Genomic DNA, 14,771 nt, shown 5'->3' with positions numbered 1-14,771 from the left:
CCAAGAACACAGGACTGAGCATCTGTTAGTAATTCCTGGGCCTCTGGAGGAAAATTCAGGCAGCAGTTGATTGGCTGATGCTGCCACTGTGATCAGCTCTCACGCACGTGCAGACTGAAGCCTGAGCTGCTCACACACGACAAGCTGGCATTTAAAAATGCTTCATGCACAGAGCCCGGAATAAATAAACTAAATCATCCAGGAGAAAGAATTTAAGTGGAAAAACATCCCAATAATTGAGCCCTTTTTGTAAATGTTTCATCATCTCACAACCCCCAATCCCAGCCTCCCAACACAGCCAAGCAAAAGGATGGCCTTTAAAGCACAGACCACCTGGTATGGGAACACAGCTCCACAGACCTTTATTTAAAACTGCTGGGAGAAAAGGATTTTCAACAGATCTGAGCAAAGGCAGCAGGCTCAGCAGCGTGGTCAGGTGAGCCAGAGGGGAAAGAGGAGGTGCAGCCTCACAAGGGTGCTGAGGCTCAGCTGCCATAAAGGATCATTTAGGCTCCCAGCTCCCCCCAGCCAGAAGTATCCATGTTCTGGAGCTGTTTGGGGCACTAGGTAGGGGAGAAGTGTCCGAAGGATGGCACAGATCCTGGATAGGTCAGCCAGGGGAAACCTCAGCAGCACCAGTGAGAAGGGAGGAGTGTTCACTGGGTATTTCTGCACTGAAATTAGGACAAAGTCAGACAACATGGGCAGAGGATGCGGGTGAAATGTTTGTTCTTCCATGACAAGATAAAACACATGGCTCGCAGGCCCAGATAACACACATTTCAACATGCTGAACTCCCTGCTGACAAGCTGTCCACATGTCAAAGGGTGATCTCTGGCCAGCTGGAGATGCTAAAAAGTCCCAGGAGAGACAGCAGCCTGTACCTGCCAACATTCAATGGGTAAATAACTGACTTGAACAAGCACAGACTGCCCAGGCAAAGTCAGCCAAGACAAAATACATGGATGGCTGCAACTGGGCCAGATCACCAGGAAGCAAAGGAGATCAGCATAATTAATGCCAACCAACACTCGTTTACAGCTGTCACATCCTGTTGGCAAACAGGATTTGTTTTAGTGGGGAGGGCGGGCTTGACTGATAAACAAACCAGCACTCGTGCCATTCAATCCAGCTCAGAGGAGATGCAGGACTTGGCATCGTTTCCCATCTTTAACTGAGGAACCACAACTCCATCAAAGGGCAGAGGCACGTGTCTGAAGTTGCTATTAGCAGGCTCAGATCAAACCCAGGACTGGGGGTCTGTGGCAGGGGACAAGGTCTCCACCAGGGATTCATGTGCTACAACAATATGACCATTACTGAAATAAAGCATCTGTTTGAGCTACTGACAAGTCACAGAACTTTCTAAGCTGAAAATAGGTCCAAAAGAGAAACTAGAAATTAAGGTCAGAAAATATGGAAAACATTGGAAAATGTGGGAACTTTAAAAGGTTTTTGTATTTAGCTTAGCAAAGAGAGAGGCAAGAGGTGACCACATCCTAAACTGCCATAGCTGACAAGGGGAGAAAAGCTTGCTCCAAGCTGATGGTCCAAGGAATAACACATTTCCCTGGCTGTAAACAGGAACAAGCCACATCTTTCCAGCACCTTGTGGAGCTCCTTTTATGGGGAGCTGAGGTGTGGAGGAACACGACAGCCTCTGTCAGGCAGGAGCCAACCTGACAGTTCCCAAATATTTCCTGGCATCACAGAGTCCATGCCAGCCATTCTTGCCTGAGATCTGCATTGTAAAGGAGTGATTCACAAGCCCATGGAAGTGGGAAACTTGTGATTACAGAGACCAGGGGAAGGAAAAAAGCTGAGAGTTTAGGTGAAGGTGGAAGATACCTTTACAAGACCATCCAAAAAGAGAAAACCCCAGTTTTCCAAGTCAGCCAGAGTCAGAGCTTGAGGTCAGTCAGCTGGTGCTCTGGAGGGTGCAAGGCAGTCAGGATGATATTGGCATCCACTTCCACATCTGTCTTGGCTGAAGACCACAAAACTGACCCAAAAAATCACAAAAAGAGGCCATGTTGAAGCAGGCACTTCTAGGGCTGTAGTAGGAGACATCTGCCAGCTCTGCCTTGGATGCAATTAGCCACCTCTCTATGCCAGAGGAGACCAACAGCCAGAGGTCCAAGCCCACCCACCTCGCAGCACCCACTAGGTGCCAGAATGGATGCAGAGAAATGCAGGGACAGACACACAGCCCACCACAGAGAGCTCATTATACCTAAAGCAGAAGAAACACTCCTTGAAATGGCAGGAGGTTACAGGGGAATAACCTGCTCCCAGAGCTGTCAGAAAGGGTCCCCACCAGAGAAGAGCTTTCTCCTTTGCTCCCAGGAGCTGGGAGTGCCTGGTCTGACAGGCAGCTGTGTTGTGGCACATCCCAGGAAAGCAGGGCATACCTGCCTGGAGGCAGAGAGAAGCAACATCAGAGGTTATTAGGGAGGAAATGCTTTTAAGGGACACTAAATAACCCCAGCCTATGCCTTAAATAACCCATGTTCAGAATAATGAGCCAGCAGCCCCTCCTGGGCTCCTCAGAAGGCAATTCTAGCCAGTAAGTCACTGCCATTCCAGGGGAAGGATGTCCTCTTACCTGCCAAGGATGGCTGCAGCCATTTCCCCACAGCTCCCAAAAGCCAGGCCTGCACCAAAAGTCTCACAGAAATGCCAGCTCCTGTGCTCACAAAAGCCAAGGGGGCAGAGATGCATGCTGCAAGGACAGCCTGGACATGAGACCTCCTGCTCCATGCCAGCTCATCTCCCTTCCACCCTTAATGAAAGGAGACTATCACCCTACTGCTCTTTTTAAATTCTTGTTATAAATTTATTTTTAACTTTTCCTGTCCCTCCAAAGCCACGGCAGAGTGGGAAACACAAAGTTCAGACTGCCAAAAGCCAGCACCACTGCACCCCCACTGCTGGGGAAATGTGAGCCACAAACATTCCTGGTAACTGCTGCACAGCACCAGCAAGCCCAGAGGGAGCCACAGGTCTCATCCACCAGCCTTTGGGACTAGATGTCCCCAAGTTAACCCCAGGGGATGCCAGGGAAGGCTGCTGGAGTGCCATCTGTGGTAAGGCTTCTTTCAAATCTGGCCCAGACTTTCCCTCCCCAGCTCTCACTGCCCTGTTCCCTCAGCTGGACCCCAAACCCTCAGCTCCTTTGCCCAACATAACCCCCTCCAGTCCCCTTCTCCTCCCATTCTTCTTCTCTGTTTTTCAGCATCTCAAAAGCTTTCTCCACCCTCCCTCCCCACCTTGCAACTTTCTTCCTGCCTCCTTCAGCTCCCTCTCCATCCCCAGCTCTCCCACACCTTCTTTCTAGGACTAGGCAGCCATGTCATCCTCCCTCCACTTCAGCTAATTCCCTCTCTCCATGGGAGCCAGCATTTCATCCCTGCCACTGAGTCTCCTTTCATGCCTCATGGCTTTTGCCTTCCGACCTCCTGAGATGGGAGAGCTGTGAGGGACCTGCTCTTGGCAGGTCTGACCCCCAGCTCTCATTAACAGCACCTTTCCCAAAGCAGGCACACAGGAAATAAATAAATAAATAAATAAAGCAAATCTGTCTCGCTGCTCTCTCGGGTTGCTTAAGGGAGTTGGGCTCCGGGGGTGGGATGAAGGATGCTATTTGGAGAAGCTGTCTCCATGGCAACCCCCATTCCCACCACCGAGCGGGCACAGGTCACCTGTTTCCATGAAAGTTTCCCCCTTCCCTCCCCATCCCTCTATCCCAGGAAGTGCCAGCGCAGCCCCAGGGGTGCAGAGAGTCCAGGCTGAGGGAGAAGCAGCAAAGATACAGAAGCAGCAGGGATGCTGCTGGCACGGCTGCAAATGACCTCCTGAGCGCCCTGTGCCACACTGGAGAAAGGCAGGGCATCCCCAGGGTGCAGTGTGCAGGGAGCAGCAGCACCCACTCCCCTCTGCCCCTCCCAGCATGGCAAATCCACCCTCCTCCTGCCTGTGTCCCCACAGTCAGTGCCAGACGGGCAGGGGGCTGATCCTGAGTCCTGATCCCATTGTGCTGCAGGACATTCAGACAGGCACCGGCACCCTGACCCCTGTGCTGCTGGGACCGGGGCAAGATCAAAATGTGTCCCCTCCCTCTGCAAGTGCCTGTGGGTGTCTGTTTCCCTATGATTTCAGTTATTGTAAATGGAAATGGACTGCTCCCATGACACACTCCCAGGTGCTCCCAGAGCAGCCCGTGGTTCCCTTTTGAGCTCTAGCAGCTCCATTTCCCATGTGACAGATGTGCTGCTGGGCCCTCTCCCCAGCTCAGGCAGCCTCAGCCCGGTGTCTCCGAGCACTCCCGCGGCCAAGCTGCTGCTGCCGCCCGCTCAGCCCCCTCCACGCACGCCCGCCACAGGGCTGGCAGCACTGCCTGGTGCCCCCACAGAGAAACGGGCACAGCTCCAGCAGGAGACACAGGATGGAGCCAGAGGATCAGAACAGGGGACTGGTTCTGCTTTCCACAATGGGGGCAAGCAGCAGTGCTGGTGTCACCTACTGCCAGCACTAATGCACATTCCCCCAGTAGCAGCGGGCAGCTCTCTGCAGCCAGGGTGGACAAGAGGGTCGGCAAAGAGCCCCCAGCTGAAGTTCCAGGATTGGCACCCAGGCAGCCATGCTGCAGCACAGCGCAGGCTGGAGGGATTCACACGGTTCCCCCACAAGGCTGGGAGTTTCGCCAGGAAAAGCAAGTTTATAAATAGTGTGTTTCAACACGAACAAACCAAAGCGTCAGAACTCGACAGTCAGATAAGCCAAAGGCTGAGCATGGCCCCTCCACAGCATCCTCCCCCACTGGGAAGGACAGTCCCTTCCCTCCATCATCCAGCTAGCCAGGACCTTCCTTGCTCTCTGGAAAGCCTGCATCTGGAGGTGTCTGTGACAGATGTGCTACTTGGGAACACCCTTGCCACAGCTGCTCTGGCAGCCAGAGCAAAGCAGCAGAGCTGGTTTCAATAGGACCACAAGCAGCAGGGATGGCCACTCGGGGCAAGGGCGAACACAGCCCACAGCAGCCAGCTGCCCAGCCAGGGCCAAGACCCACAAATTTCAATGTATTGCTTTAAAGAAAGTTTTCATAAGCCTGCAGGCCAGAAAGTTCCTAACTTCTCCTCCTGTTCCTGAAGAAGACAAGCTGCCCCACTGGTGAGGCTGGCACTCAAAACAGAAGTTCCATAGCACGAAGCATTACACTGAAGGGCACATACCTGCCAGATCCTAACAACAAGAAAGAAACTCAAGGGGAAAGTCAGCTTTTATCTCTGTGTTAAGGAGAAAAACAGCAAGTTATTAGACAAGAACTTGTTTCTCATAAACACAAAACAGCAGAAAAGACACCCCTGTGCCTACCAAGTGAATGGAAGGACATCCCTGCTGGGGAACTACCTGCCAGATTGCAAAAGGAGGAGATCTTGATGGTAGTGCCCAAGGGAAAATATCAAGACATGGCACGTCAGAGCAGCCCCATCAGCTGTCAGGAAGAGAAGCCTCTGACAGCCCACTGAACACAGGCAACGCTCCTCATGCCACACTCGCTTACCTTGATGTAAGTGTCAAGGGCTGGGTGGACACGGTTGACTGCCAGATGGATGGACAACGGTGTAGTGAAGGGGAAGGTCGCCATGACCACGTGGCTGGGAGCAGGGAAGCTGAAGATCTTGAAGCCATACTTCTGGAACCGTTTGATCTGCTCCTCCGACGGCTTCGCGTCTCCCTCGCTCAGGATGCGGCCTATGGCGAAGCGGCACTTCTCTGGAGACACCTGATGGAAGGGGACAGACAGACAGCGTCAGAAGAAGACAGAGGCTTGGAACTGGCCAAAACCTCAGCTTGCTGAGGTTGGAGGCAGGAGATTACCATAAAGCAGTAAAAGCAATGGCCTGGTATGATCAGGCATACCAAAGCAGGTGCCCGGTCCTAACCCAGGCTGATCCAGGCCTAAATCATCTACACTCCTTCCAGCCTAAATGCACAGCCCAGTGGGGAAGGTGCTGCTCCTCTCCTTGGAGGGCAGAGGGACTTGCAGCAGAGAAGAGCTAAACCCCACCAAGATGCTCACTCAAACCTGTCCCAGGTGACAGTCCCTGCAGGAAGTGTCTCTCCTGATCCCACATCAGACACCTTCCTATCAACAACTTGTCACAGCCATCCCCTTCTGCAGGACACCCCTGCAGCTCAGGGAGGGGGCTTAGAGATGTGATCCCAGCTTGCCTGGTTTGCCCCCACTCCACTCCTGAGGAAGTCCCCTGCAGCCATGTGCACATGCCACCAACCACCATGGGCCACTGGCACTAAGCTGGAGAGAAATCCAGAGGCTCCCAGGTCCTTCCAAGGTAGGCACACCCAGTATGGCAGTTTTGGGGTAGGGAAACTGAGGCAGGTAAGACCTGCATGCAGTCACCCAACTGTTTGCAATAACACAAAGAGAAATATATTCACTTCTATCCTGAACCCCAACAACAGAGGAAACCTAGAGCATGCTCTCTTTACAGATTTGAGGATGCCTCCCATTATGACAGGGGTGCAGCCCAGCAATGGGGGTGCTCAAAGCCCTGCCACCAGCACAGTGATGACCCACAGGACTCCAACCATCTCTACACTAAAGCTGACCCAGGCCACAACTTTCATTTCTAGTTTTCAACAGAATCCCACAACTTGAGTTCAAGCTTACCCACAGCCCTGGGCAGGAATGTGGGAGGGGGCTGGACAACATAGCCACTTTCCCTGATATAACCTAGGGGCACAAAGGTGTAACAAAACTCTCACAGGGACGATGTGAAGCAGACAGAGGATGCACCAAGGCCAGCGTTTTACAGGTTCCCATCCCCATGCAACACCACAAGGGGATCTGTGCTCCCTGATCTCATCCCTAACTCTGCTGTACTAAAGCCCACCAAAGCTTCCTCCCGCAGTGTAATCACCCTCTCTTCACTCCCTGCCCTGCCTTTCCCTTAAACACCTTCTGATGTCGCAGGGCAGGACCATTCCAGAGAGGGAACACGAGCAGATGTAAGTGGAAGGAGGACAGCAGCCTGCGGAGCAGCATCCACCAGGCTGGGGACAGTCACAGCTCGCTCTTGCCCTCCTGTGCTGCAAGAGGGAGCTGCAGACAGGGCTGTGCCCAGCATCCATCACTGCTCCGGGCACGAAAGGAGAAGCAGATCCACCCCAAAGACAGCAAGAGGCAGCCATAAATGGCATCCCTGGGAAAAGAGCCAGATGAAACAAGGAGATATGGAAATCTAGATTAAATTCCTTTAAACATTCAATCTCCATTTATGTCCTGAGCAAAGACAGCTCAATCCCAGCCCTGGAGCAACTGTCAGAGGGACCAGAGCTGCTGGAGTGGGCAGCAATGCTGGGTTAGGCATGTTTGCTTCCTCCCTCCTCCTTTTACCTTTCTTTTTCACAGCATGTAGCTCCACAGACATCTTTCCAACGGTAGCAGCAAGGCAGATTTGCCTTCTTGGAATGGAACAGGAAAGAAAGGGAAAGGGAAAAAGGAAAAAGGCTCCATTTAAAACCAGCCTTTCCCTAACAGATTTGTCTATTCCAGTAGACAGGTGCTGCTCAAAGCCTCTGGTCCCCCAAGCATCCTGACAGAGGAGTTCTGGAAATTATTGCTTAACCTATTCATCAGCTTTGCCAGTTGGAACAAAGCCTGTTTCTGCATTCACAGAGCATTTTGGTCTTATCCATCCAACATTTGGGCACGGGCTTGTGGCTGAGCACATGGACTGCAGGAAAAGTCCCTGGCATGTGCCCACAGCTATATGTAAGCAGGAGCTTGGCTGGAGCTGAGCACAAACCCACCCGCCACATCCACTCCTTGCTGAGGAGTTATTTTTGCTCCTGACAGAGGTGGGAAAAGGAGGGAGAAGTCCTCTGGGCTGCTAAATATTAAATAAAAAGGAAAAAAAAAAGAAAATTAAATTAATATTAATCTCGTCCATTAAAACACATAAAACATGGCTGGCAGGGTTTTGGCAGCACTCAGGGAGCATCCTTGTGTGAATGTTGGGAGAGCCAGGAGTCAGCAGGGAGCCCCAGGGATGCTGGTGGCAGTGGCTGCCCTGAGGACTGGCATGACCCTGAGGCAGCCCACATGCTCCAGGCCATGGGGTTCCCCCCAGCCCCACTCCCAGCCAAGAGCAGCATACTGCTGCTGCTCTCCAGCTCAGCATTCCCATCCTTTCTCCTAGCCAGAGCTTCCTTTGACCATGAGCCCACCAGCACAGTAATTGCCACATGGCACTTGGGGGCCACCAGCCCCTTCCTGTCCCAGTGTTGGGGGCATCAAACCCCCAGGAGCCATGGCTTGGGTGGATGTCTGGCCAGAGCCCTCCAGTGCTCCACCCCCAACACCACAGGACGCAGGACTCAGCCAACACCTTCTGCTGCCTGATGACAAAGGTCTATTTTTAGAGACAAGTCAACATCCGTGGCAAGTGGCCAGCTCTGGGCGGGCCAGCTCTGCCAGAGGGTGCTTCACCGAGGTCAGCAGAGCACTGAGAATGAGGAGGAAGAGGAGGAAATCATCTCTTCCTCCCAGGGGAAAGGCAGCCTGGGTGAGCAATCCCACCCTGTGGAACCTCTGGGAATGAGGAGCCAGCAGTGCTCAGCATCTCCCAAGCCATGGTGGCTCAGTGGATACGAGCACCCAGGGAGCCCCACAGGACACTGGGGTGTCTGCACCCGAGCCAGCACATCAGGTACAAGCACTGCAGTCTCCAGCCAGGAGACCAAGCCACAGCTGGCCCTTTCTTCACCTGCCCAGAGGCAAGAGAACCATCTGCCCAATCTCACTCCCAGCACCCTGCCTGGCCTGACCTGCCTGTGGGTGAGATGCAGATCTCTGTGGGGAGCCAAAGATCAGCATGTGGAAGGTCCCACCAGCACCCCAGCTGCTCCAGCAGACCAGGGCTGACACTGTGCCTGTGGATGGCAGACAAGGCTCCTGTCACTATGCAGAGCTGCAGGCACTGCAGCTATACCCTGCACAGCCCCCCTGTGCCCCAGCCACTACAGTGGCTACAGGGACAGGAGGCTCAGGCCAGTGTCACCTGCTCAGTGTCATGAGCAAAGGCAGCTGGTACAGAGAAGGGCAAGGTCCGTGGGGCTGCCTGCCAAGCCTTGGAGGGCAGGTTAGACTCTTGCACAAGGAGGAACAGTTGGCTTCCAAAACCCTGGATGGCCACCAGAGACAAGGCCTGCAGCCCCACTGCCTTCTCCAGCCACAGGGTGAAGGCAGAGATGCAGCAGGTGCAGAAAGAGGAGAAAAAAAGACAAGACCTGGAAGGGGAGGCAGTTTGACTGTGTATTGACAGCCCAAATTTTCAGGGTCAGGTCAGAGTCACTCCTTCCTAGCCTCACCTGGTGCTACCAGGGAAAGAAAGCATTCACTGTGCCAGCCAGGGCAGGAGTTAGCACAAATATCCTTATCAGTATCCATGAGCCAGTACAATACAGGCTTTTACTAGCCCAGGCTTTAGCAAACAAAGAGCCAAGGCCCTTGATACAATGTCAGCTGAAAGGCTGCAAGGCAACCACAGGCATGTGCACATCACATCCCTGGAGCAGGACAGCACTGGGAATGGACACTGAGCCCTCCCACAGCACTGACTGCCTGCTCTGTGCCCAGAGACCACGGCAGAACAAGCAGCACCATCAGGATTCTCAGCTCCAGGTGAGACCCTCAACACAAGGACACAAATTAGTGCCAATGAAATGGCCACTCTGACCACATGGGCACCATGGCTCTAGCTCCAAACATGACACTTCCTCCAGACAACAGTGTCCAAGCATGCCTAGTCAAACCCTGCCTCTCCCCAGCTCATCCTAAAGAGAGAAGCCATCCTTGCCATCATCCTTCCCAGGCCAGGAAGACGCACCACGGTGTCTTCTCTGCCTCCCATGATCCAGGTAGGTAGAGACAAGTCAGGGCACCACAGGACACAAGGTGGCTGAACACAGCAGGCTCCTCTGTGCACAGCCAAGCTCAGTGCTTTCTCACCTCCAATATCTTCCTGTCACAGCTCACTCAGCACTATGTTTTCATGGACAAGTTCTTCCCTCAAAGCGGGTCCAATCCTTGGGAGAACCATCTTGCAAGCAACAAAATAAGGTTTCTAAAACAGGACAGACACCCCCAGAGCAGAAGCACTGGGTGAGAGCTATCAGCCCAAGCCCTGTGCCCTGCACCAGCCCCCAAACATGAGCCCAAGCACACATGCACAGCTGCTGGCCACTCTTTTGTCCCTCCTCCCCACGGATTCCTCCACGGTCACACAAGCTACTGCAGAATTACCAGGGAGCCAGGCTGTCTGCCCCAGACAAATGCCCACATGCCATTATTTGGAAACCCCCGAGTCATTCAGCATCAGCAGCCAGGTTCCACCCCCCCAGCAAGTTCTGATGCACTTTTGTTTGTTCCTTGTCTTTAACTGTTCCCATGGAGTACTGGGCTCTGGTTGGCAGCCACCAGGCAGTGTGCTTTCTGCTAGCCTCTCAGCCCAGGAGCATCATGGAGCAACTGTTTCATCAGACAGGAGCCCTCAGCACGCAGCACCTGAGCTTTCAGTAAGAACTCTCAGGGGATGGAAGAACTACAGGGAAGCTCAGAAACACATGAGAACACTAGAAACAAGAGAAGGAGTATGGATGAGAACAGACCGAGCTTTTGAGAAGCGACCATCTGCTTTCAACCACAGAGCTGCAAGTCCAGAAGGAGCCTTGGCTGCACTTCCAAGGAACATGCCAAGGAATGCCTCACCTTGGGGTCGTGAACACTGGTTTCTGTTCCATAACCAGCTCTGTTATCCTGCTGATACCCTGTTCAGCAGAGGCTATCAGAAGATACCAAGCTTTGCTCACCCAATGCCTTTCAATCAGGATTATGCAAATCCTGATGCAAATTTCAGGTGCTTTTCCCCACACAGGGTGCTCTGTAGATCTGGGAGACCTTGTGAACCCCAGTGCTCCCCTAAAGAGAATGAGCTGCACGTGCCTGAAACACATTTAGGGAGCATCCTGAGAGCATGCTGGGCACACCTTACCGTGTGGGGGTTGTCATAGTAGACACCGATGGAGCAGAGCTTCGAGGAGATGCTGCAGCCGTCCGTGAAGAGCTGCCCGGACTCTCCGTACGGGCCCACCCTGAACTTGTAGGCCAGAGTCATGCTGCCCACAGGGGGGGAGCCAGCACTCACAACCACCTCGGTGAAGAGCCCCGAGTAGACAACGAAGCCGAAGACGGTGAGCAGCAGCAGCACGACCAGCGCCGCGATCAGCCCCAGCAGCACCCAGTCGGTCATGATGGACACCTGGTGCACCATGGCTCCTCAGGCACTGGCAGCAAGAGCAGAGGAGAAAAAGAAGGGCAGTCAAGCTCCCACTTGGGCAAAGAATTGCTTTCTAAAATGATTTATTTGCAGCAAAATGCACTCTCTTGCAGTTGTTCTTATGTGTGAAGCTTAACAGAGTGGAAGTCCTCCAGAAGCCTCCTGTATATTAGTGGTACATTGCATCAGCCTGTTCCAATTGGTCACCAGGTACAAATTATATTGCTTCAGTGCCACTTGGGAATGAGGTGGTTTGGAAGGGAAGACAGAGAGGCATCATCTCCAGCTCCTCAAAACTGTTCAAATCCAGTTTTGTATCCAGGAGAGACCAAAAAACCACCCTGGGAGCCTGCATCATGCAACAAATAACAAATACACAGCACCGGGTTAAGGATCAGGGAATCATAATAAAATAATTTATCATTTATGGGTATCAGGCCCACTCCAAGCAGGGCAGCCCCTTTGTCAATACATCCAGAAGCCCAGGCCTTCCTGCCATGATCCAAATGAGGACCACACCAGTTCAGATCCAGATTCAAGCACCCAGAGAGGCTCAGAGGAAGCTGAAAACACAGCTAGAAAAAGCATTTCCAACACAGGTACAATGAATTACTGGTATTCTTTTTAGATGGCTTTTTTTAAACTAAAATAGTTTTTATAACTTCAACAAGGGCTTCCTGTTTTGTTTGGCATCTTTTCTCTTGTGCTGACTGTGGGACACAGCAGCCTGGTGAATGCCTCCTGCTTGTTTTCACCCACCAAGTGCAACCACTCTGGGGAGTTGCAATCCAAACCATTCCAGCAGAGTTGTTTGTGTTTTATACTCCCTTGAGACACAGCTCTGGTCACACAGGGAATGGTTGCGATGCTCCCCTGGGACTTTCACAGAAGGTAGGTTTGGAAGTGAGCGCTGAAGTAAACAATCCACCTTTACCTCTCTGTGTTATAAACACACTCTGTCCACAAAGTGTCGTTCACCGAGGCTGCTGCTTGTTCAATCAGCTTTACAAGAGAAAAGCCACATCCTGGTAGGAAGCGCGGGCGGCTCTGCTTTGGCCCAGCAAGCAGATACACGGCAAAACCAAACCGTGTTGAGCCCAAACTGGGGCCGCGCTCCTGGGCCAGGCACCATCTCACACCATGACCCCACTCACCTGAAAAACCAGCTCAGCCCAGAAATGCTTCAAGACATCTGATCCACTGGGGTGCAGGATCTGTGGCGCTGCAGCAGGAAAAAATAAGGATCATTGCTTCCTCTCAAACTCAAATAAGGATCAAACTTCCTCTCAAACGGGACCAAAGGCAACACAGCTGCGGCAGTGTAGCCAAAAGGCGCCCGGTCACCTCGGACCTGCTCCCCGCAGGAGGGGTGTTCCGAGGACAACCTGCTCCTGCAGGACCTCGCAGGCCAAGGTTTCTTCCCAAAACTCTGCGGCTGAATGCACGGGCACCGAGAAACATGGAAACGGGAAAGGAACGGTGAAAGAGGACGATGTCCTGCCTCGGTTGGGTGTCCCAGCCCGGCCGCCGCAGGGACACCTGAGCCGCGGCCGGGAGCCGCTCCCGGGTGCCCTGGCAGCAGAGAGCTCCCGGAGGGATTCACCCGCTCCCGCAGCGCCTCCGCTCCTCCCGGTAACCAACACAGACCCGGCACTTCAATCACGGCCCGGTGATTCCCCCGAGCTGCCAGCCCCACGCCCAGCCCCAGGGCCCTGATGGCAGCCGCCCCAGAGGAGAGCAGGGTATTTTTGGCTGTTCTTCCCGGTTCCCGTGGCTCGTTCCCCGCCGGCACTGGCAGGCACTGCCGGTTCCCCCCAGCCCTCCTCACGGGCCGGGGATGTCACCTCCCCTTTCCGCCCGGGATGCCGACCCTCCCGGTGCCCGTGCCCGGCCGAGGGTGGGGGTCTGCCCGAGCGGCCCCGCAGTCCGGCCTGCCTGCCGGGAGCCTCGGCCCTGGGCCCCGCCTGCCCGCAGGCAGCGCCCCTCGCATCGGCACCGGTGCAGCCCCCGCCACGGGCGTGCCCACCGCCGGAGCGCTACGGGACCCGGCCGGCGCCCTCCGGCTCCAAGCAGGCCGCAGCCTGAGGGGACCGAACCGGATCGGCGCGGCGCTGCCCGCCGGGCCCCGCGGATCCCCGCAGAGCCGCCCCCGCCGCGGTGCCGGGCGGGGTCCCCGGGCACCCCTCGCGCTCTCACCGGGGCTCCCGGCGCGGCCGGCCCGGAGCGATCCCGGCGCCGCCCCGCCCCGCCCCGCCGCCAGGGGGCGGCTGCGCGCCGGGCCTGGGGGCGGGGCCGGCGGGGTGGGTGGGGCGTAGGGCCGCGGTACCAGCTGGATGGGCGTGGCTTCCGGCGGGGGCGGGGCCTGGGCGGGGCAGCCCGAGGGTTTGCGCGCCCCGCGGGGAGTGCGCCCTCTGGCGGACGGGCGCCGGCACGGCCCGGCCTCGGGGGGGGCTCGATCCCCCTCGAGGCTCCTCACAGCTCCCGGCTGCTCCCCGAGCCTTCCAGCGCCTCCCCGGCTGCCCAGCCCTGCAGCCCGGGAGCCCCTCCCTGCGCCGAGCAGGAGGGCTGTGGATGGAGGGCTGTCCTCTCCCCTCCCCTCCGATCCCTGCGCCCTGCAGGGCACTGCTGATCGCCAGCCAGCGCCGTGTCCTACAGCCTGCCGGGGCTGCGGCAGGTCCCTGCCGGCTGAGCCGCGCCTCAGGCTCCCCGCGGCCTGGTGAGGAGCCCCCGGTGAATGGGCCCTTCCTTCCTGACCTCGGGCGCTGGGCGAGCAGGTGCCCTGAGCCTGCAGCCGAGTCACGGCCCTGAGCACACGGCCTGGCCTGGCCGGTCCGGGCAGAGCTGCTCTGCTGCACCCAAACCCTTCCCAAGAAACCCAGAGAGGGTTTGCAACAGCTGCTCGCAGGTTCCATCGCTGGGGCTGTTGCAACCTGGCAGAAACATCTTGGCTTCTGCCTGTGCTTGGGTTTTCCCACTGCCCAGCTGGAAGGAAAATCAGCCAGGCATCTCAGACAGCACTGCCCAACAAGGGGAGCACCAGGAGGGCTAAGGAGCAACCTTCTCACCTCTACACCTCTCTGAGCTGTCTTCAGCCTCTTCAACCCTCCTAGCAGGGAATGTTTGCTCTACCTTGGTCCATGAGCCACCTCCAGATGCAGTAACAAGGAGCAGTGGAGTTCGCTGTGGCCTCTCCTGATGTGGTTTCACATCCATTTCCCTGCATCCCAACCCCCCTCACCGGGGCTGATTTTTTTTTTTTTTTTGTTTTGGCCACTGCTTTTCACCAATGTGCTCATTTATGAACAGCAGTGTGAAATACTGCAGTACTTCAATACTTGCCTTTCTCCAGCAGCTTCCTTGTGAGGATCTCAAGGCTTTCCATAAACTGAAATTAGTTAAACCTCAGA

The 14,771-nt window shown here is 55.1% G+C and overlaps 1 protein-coding gene across 1 annotated transcript in view; it reads right to left on the bottom strand.

Moving 5' to 3' along the window:
* TEX264 (testis expressed 264, ER-phagy receptor) overlaps positions 1-13,636 on the bottom strand; it is a 39,560-nt gene extending 25,924 nt beyond the window's left edge. The window contains exons 1-4 of the mRNA XM_066558349.1: positions 13,561-13,636; positions 12,519-12,586; positions 11,080-11,371; positions 5,565-5,786 (exon numbers count right to left, since the gene is read on the bottom strand). Of these exons, the coding sequence (XP_066414446.1) occupies positions 5,565-5,786; positions 11,080-11,358 (501 nt within the window). The 5' untranslated portion in view covers positions 11,359-11,371; positions 12,519-12,586; positions 13,561-13,636. The remainder of the gene's footprint in view (positions 1-5,564; positions 5,787-11,079; positions 11,372-12,518; positions 12,587-13,560) is intronic.
* Positions 13,637-14,771: the final 1,135 nt, after the last annotated feature.

This window comes from Molothrus aeneus, chromosome 12 (assembly GCF_037042795.1).
Source record: "Molothrus aeneus isolate 106 chromosome 12, BPBGC_Maene_1.0, whole genome shotgun sequence".
NCBI lineage: Eukaryota > Metazoa > Chordata > Aves > Passeriformes > Icteridae > Molothrus > Molothrus aeneus.
The sequence above is the reverse complement of the archived record's forward strand: the minus strand, read 5'-3'. Positions and strand labels throughout refer to the sequence as shown.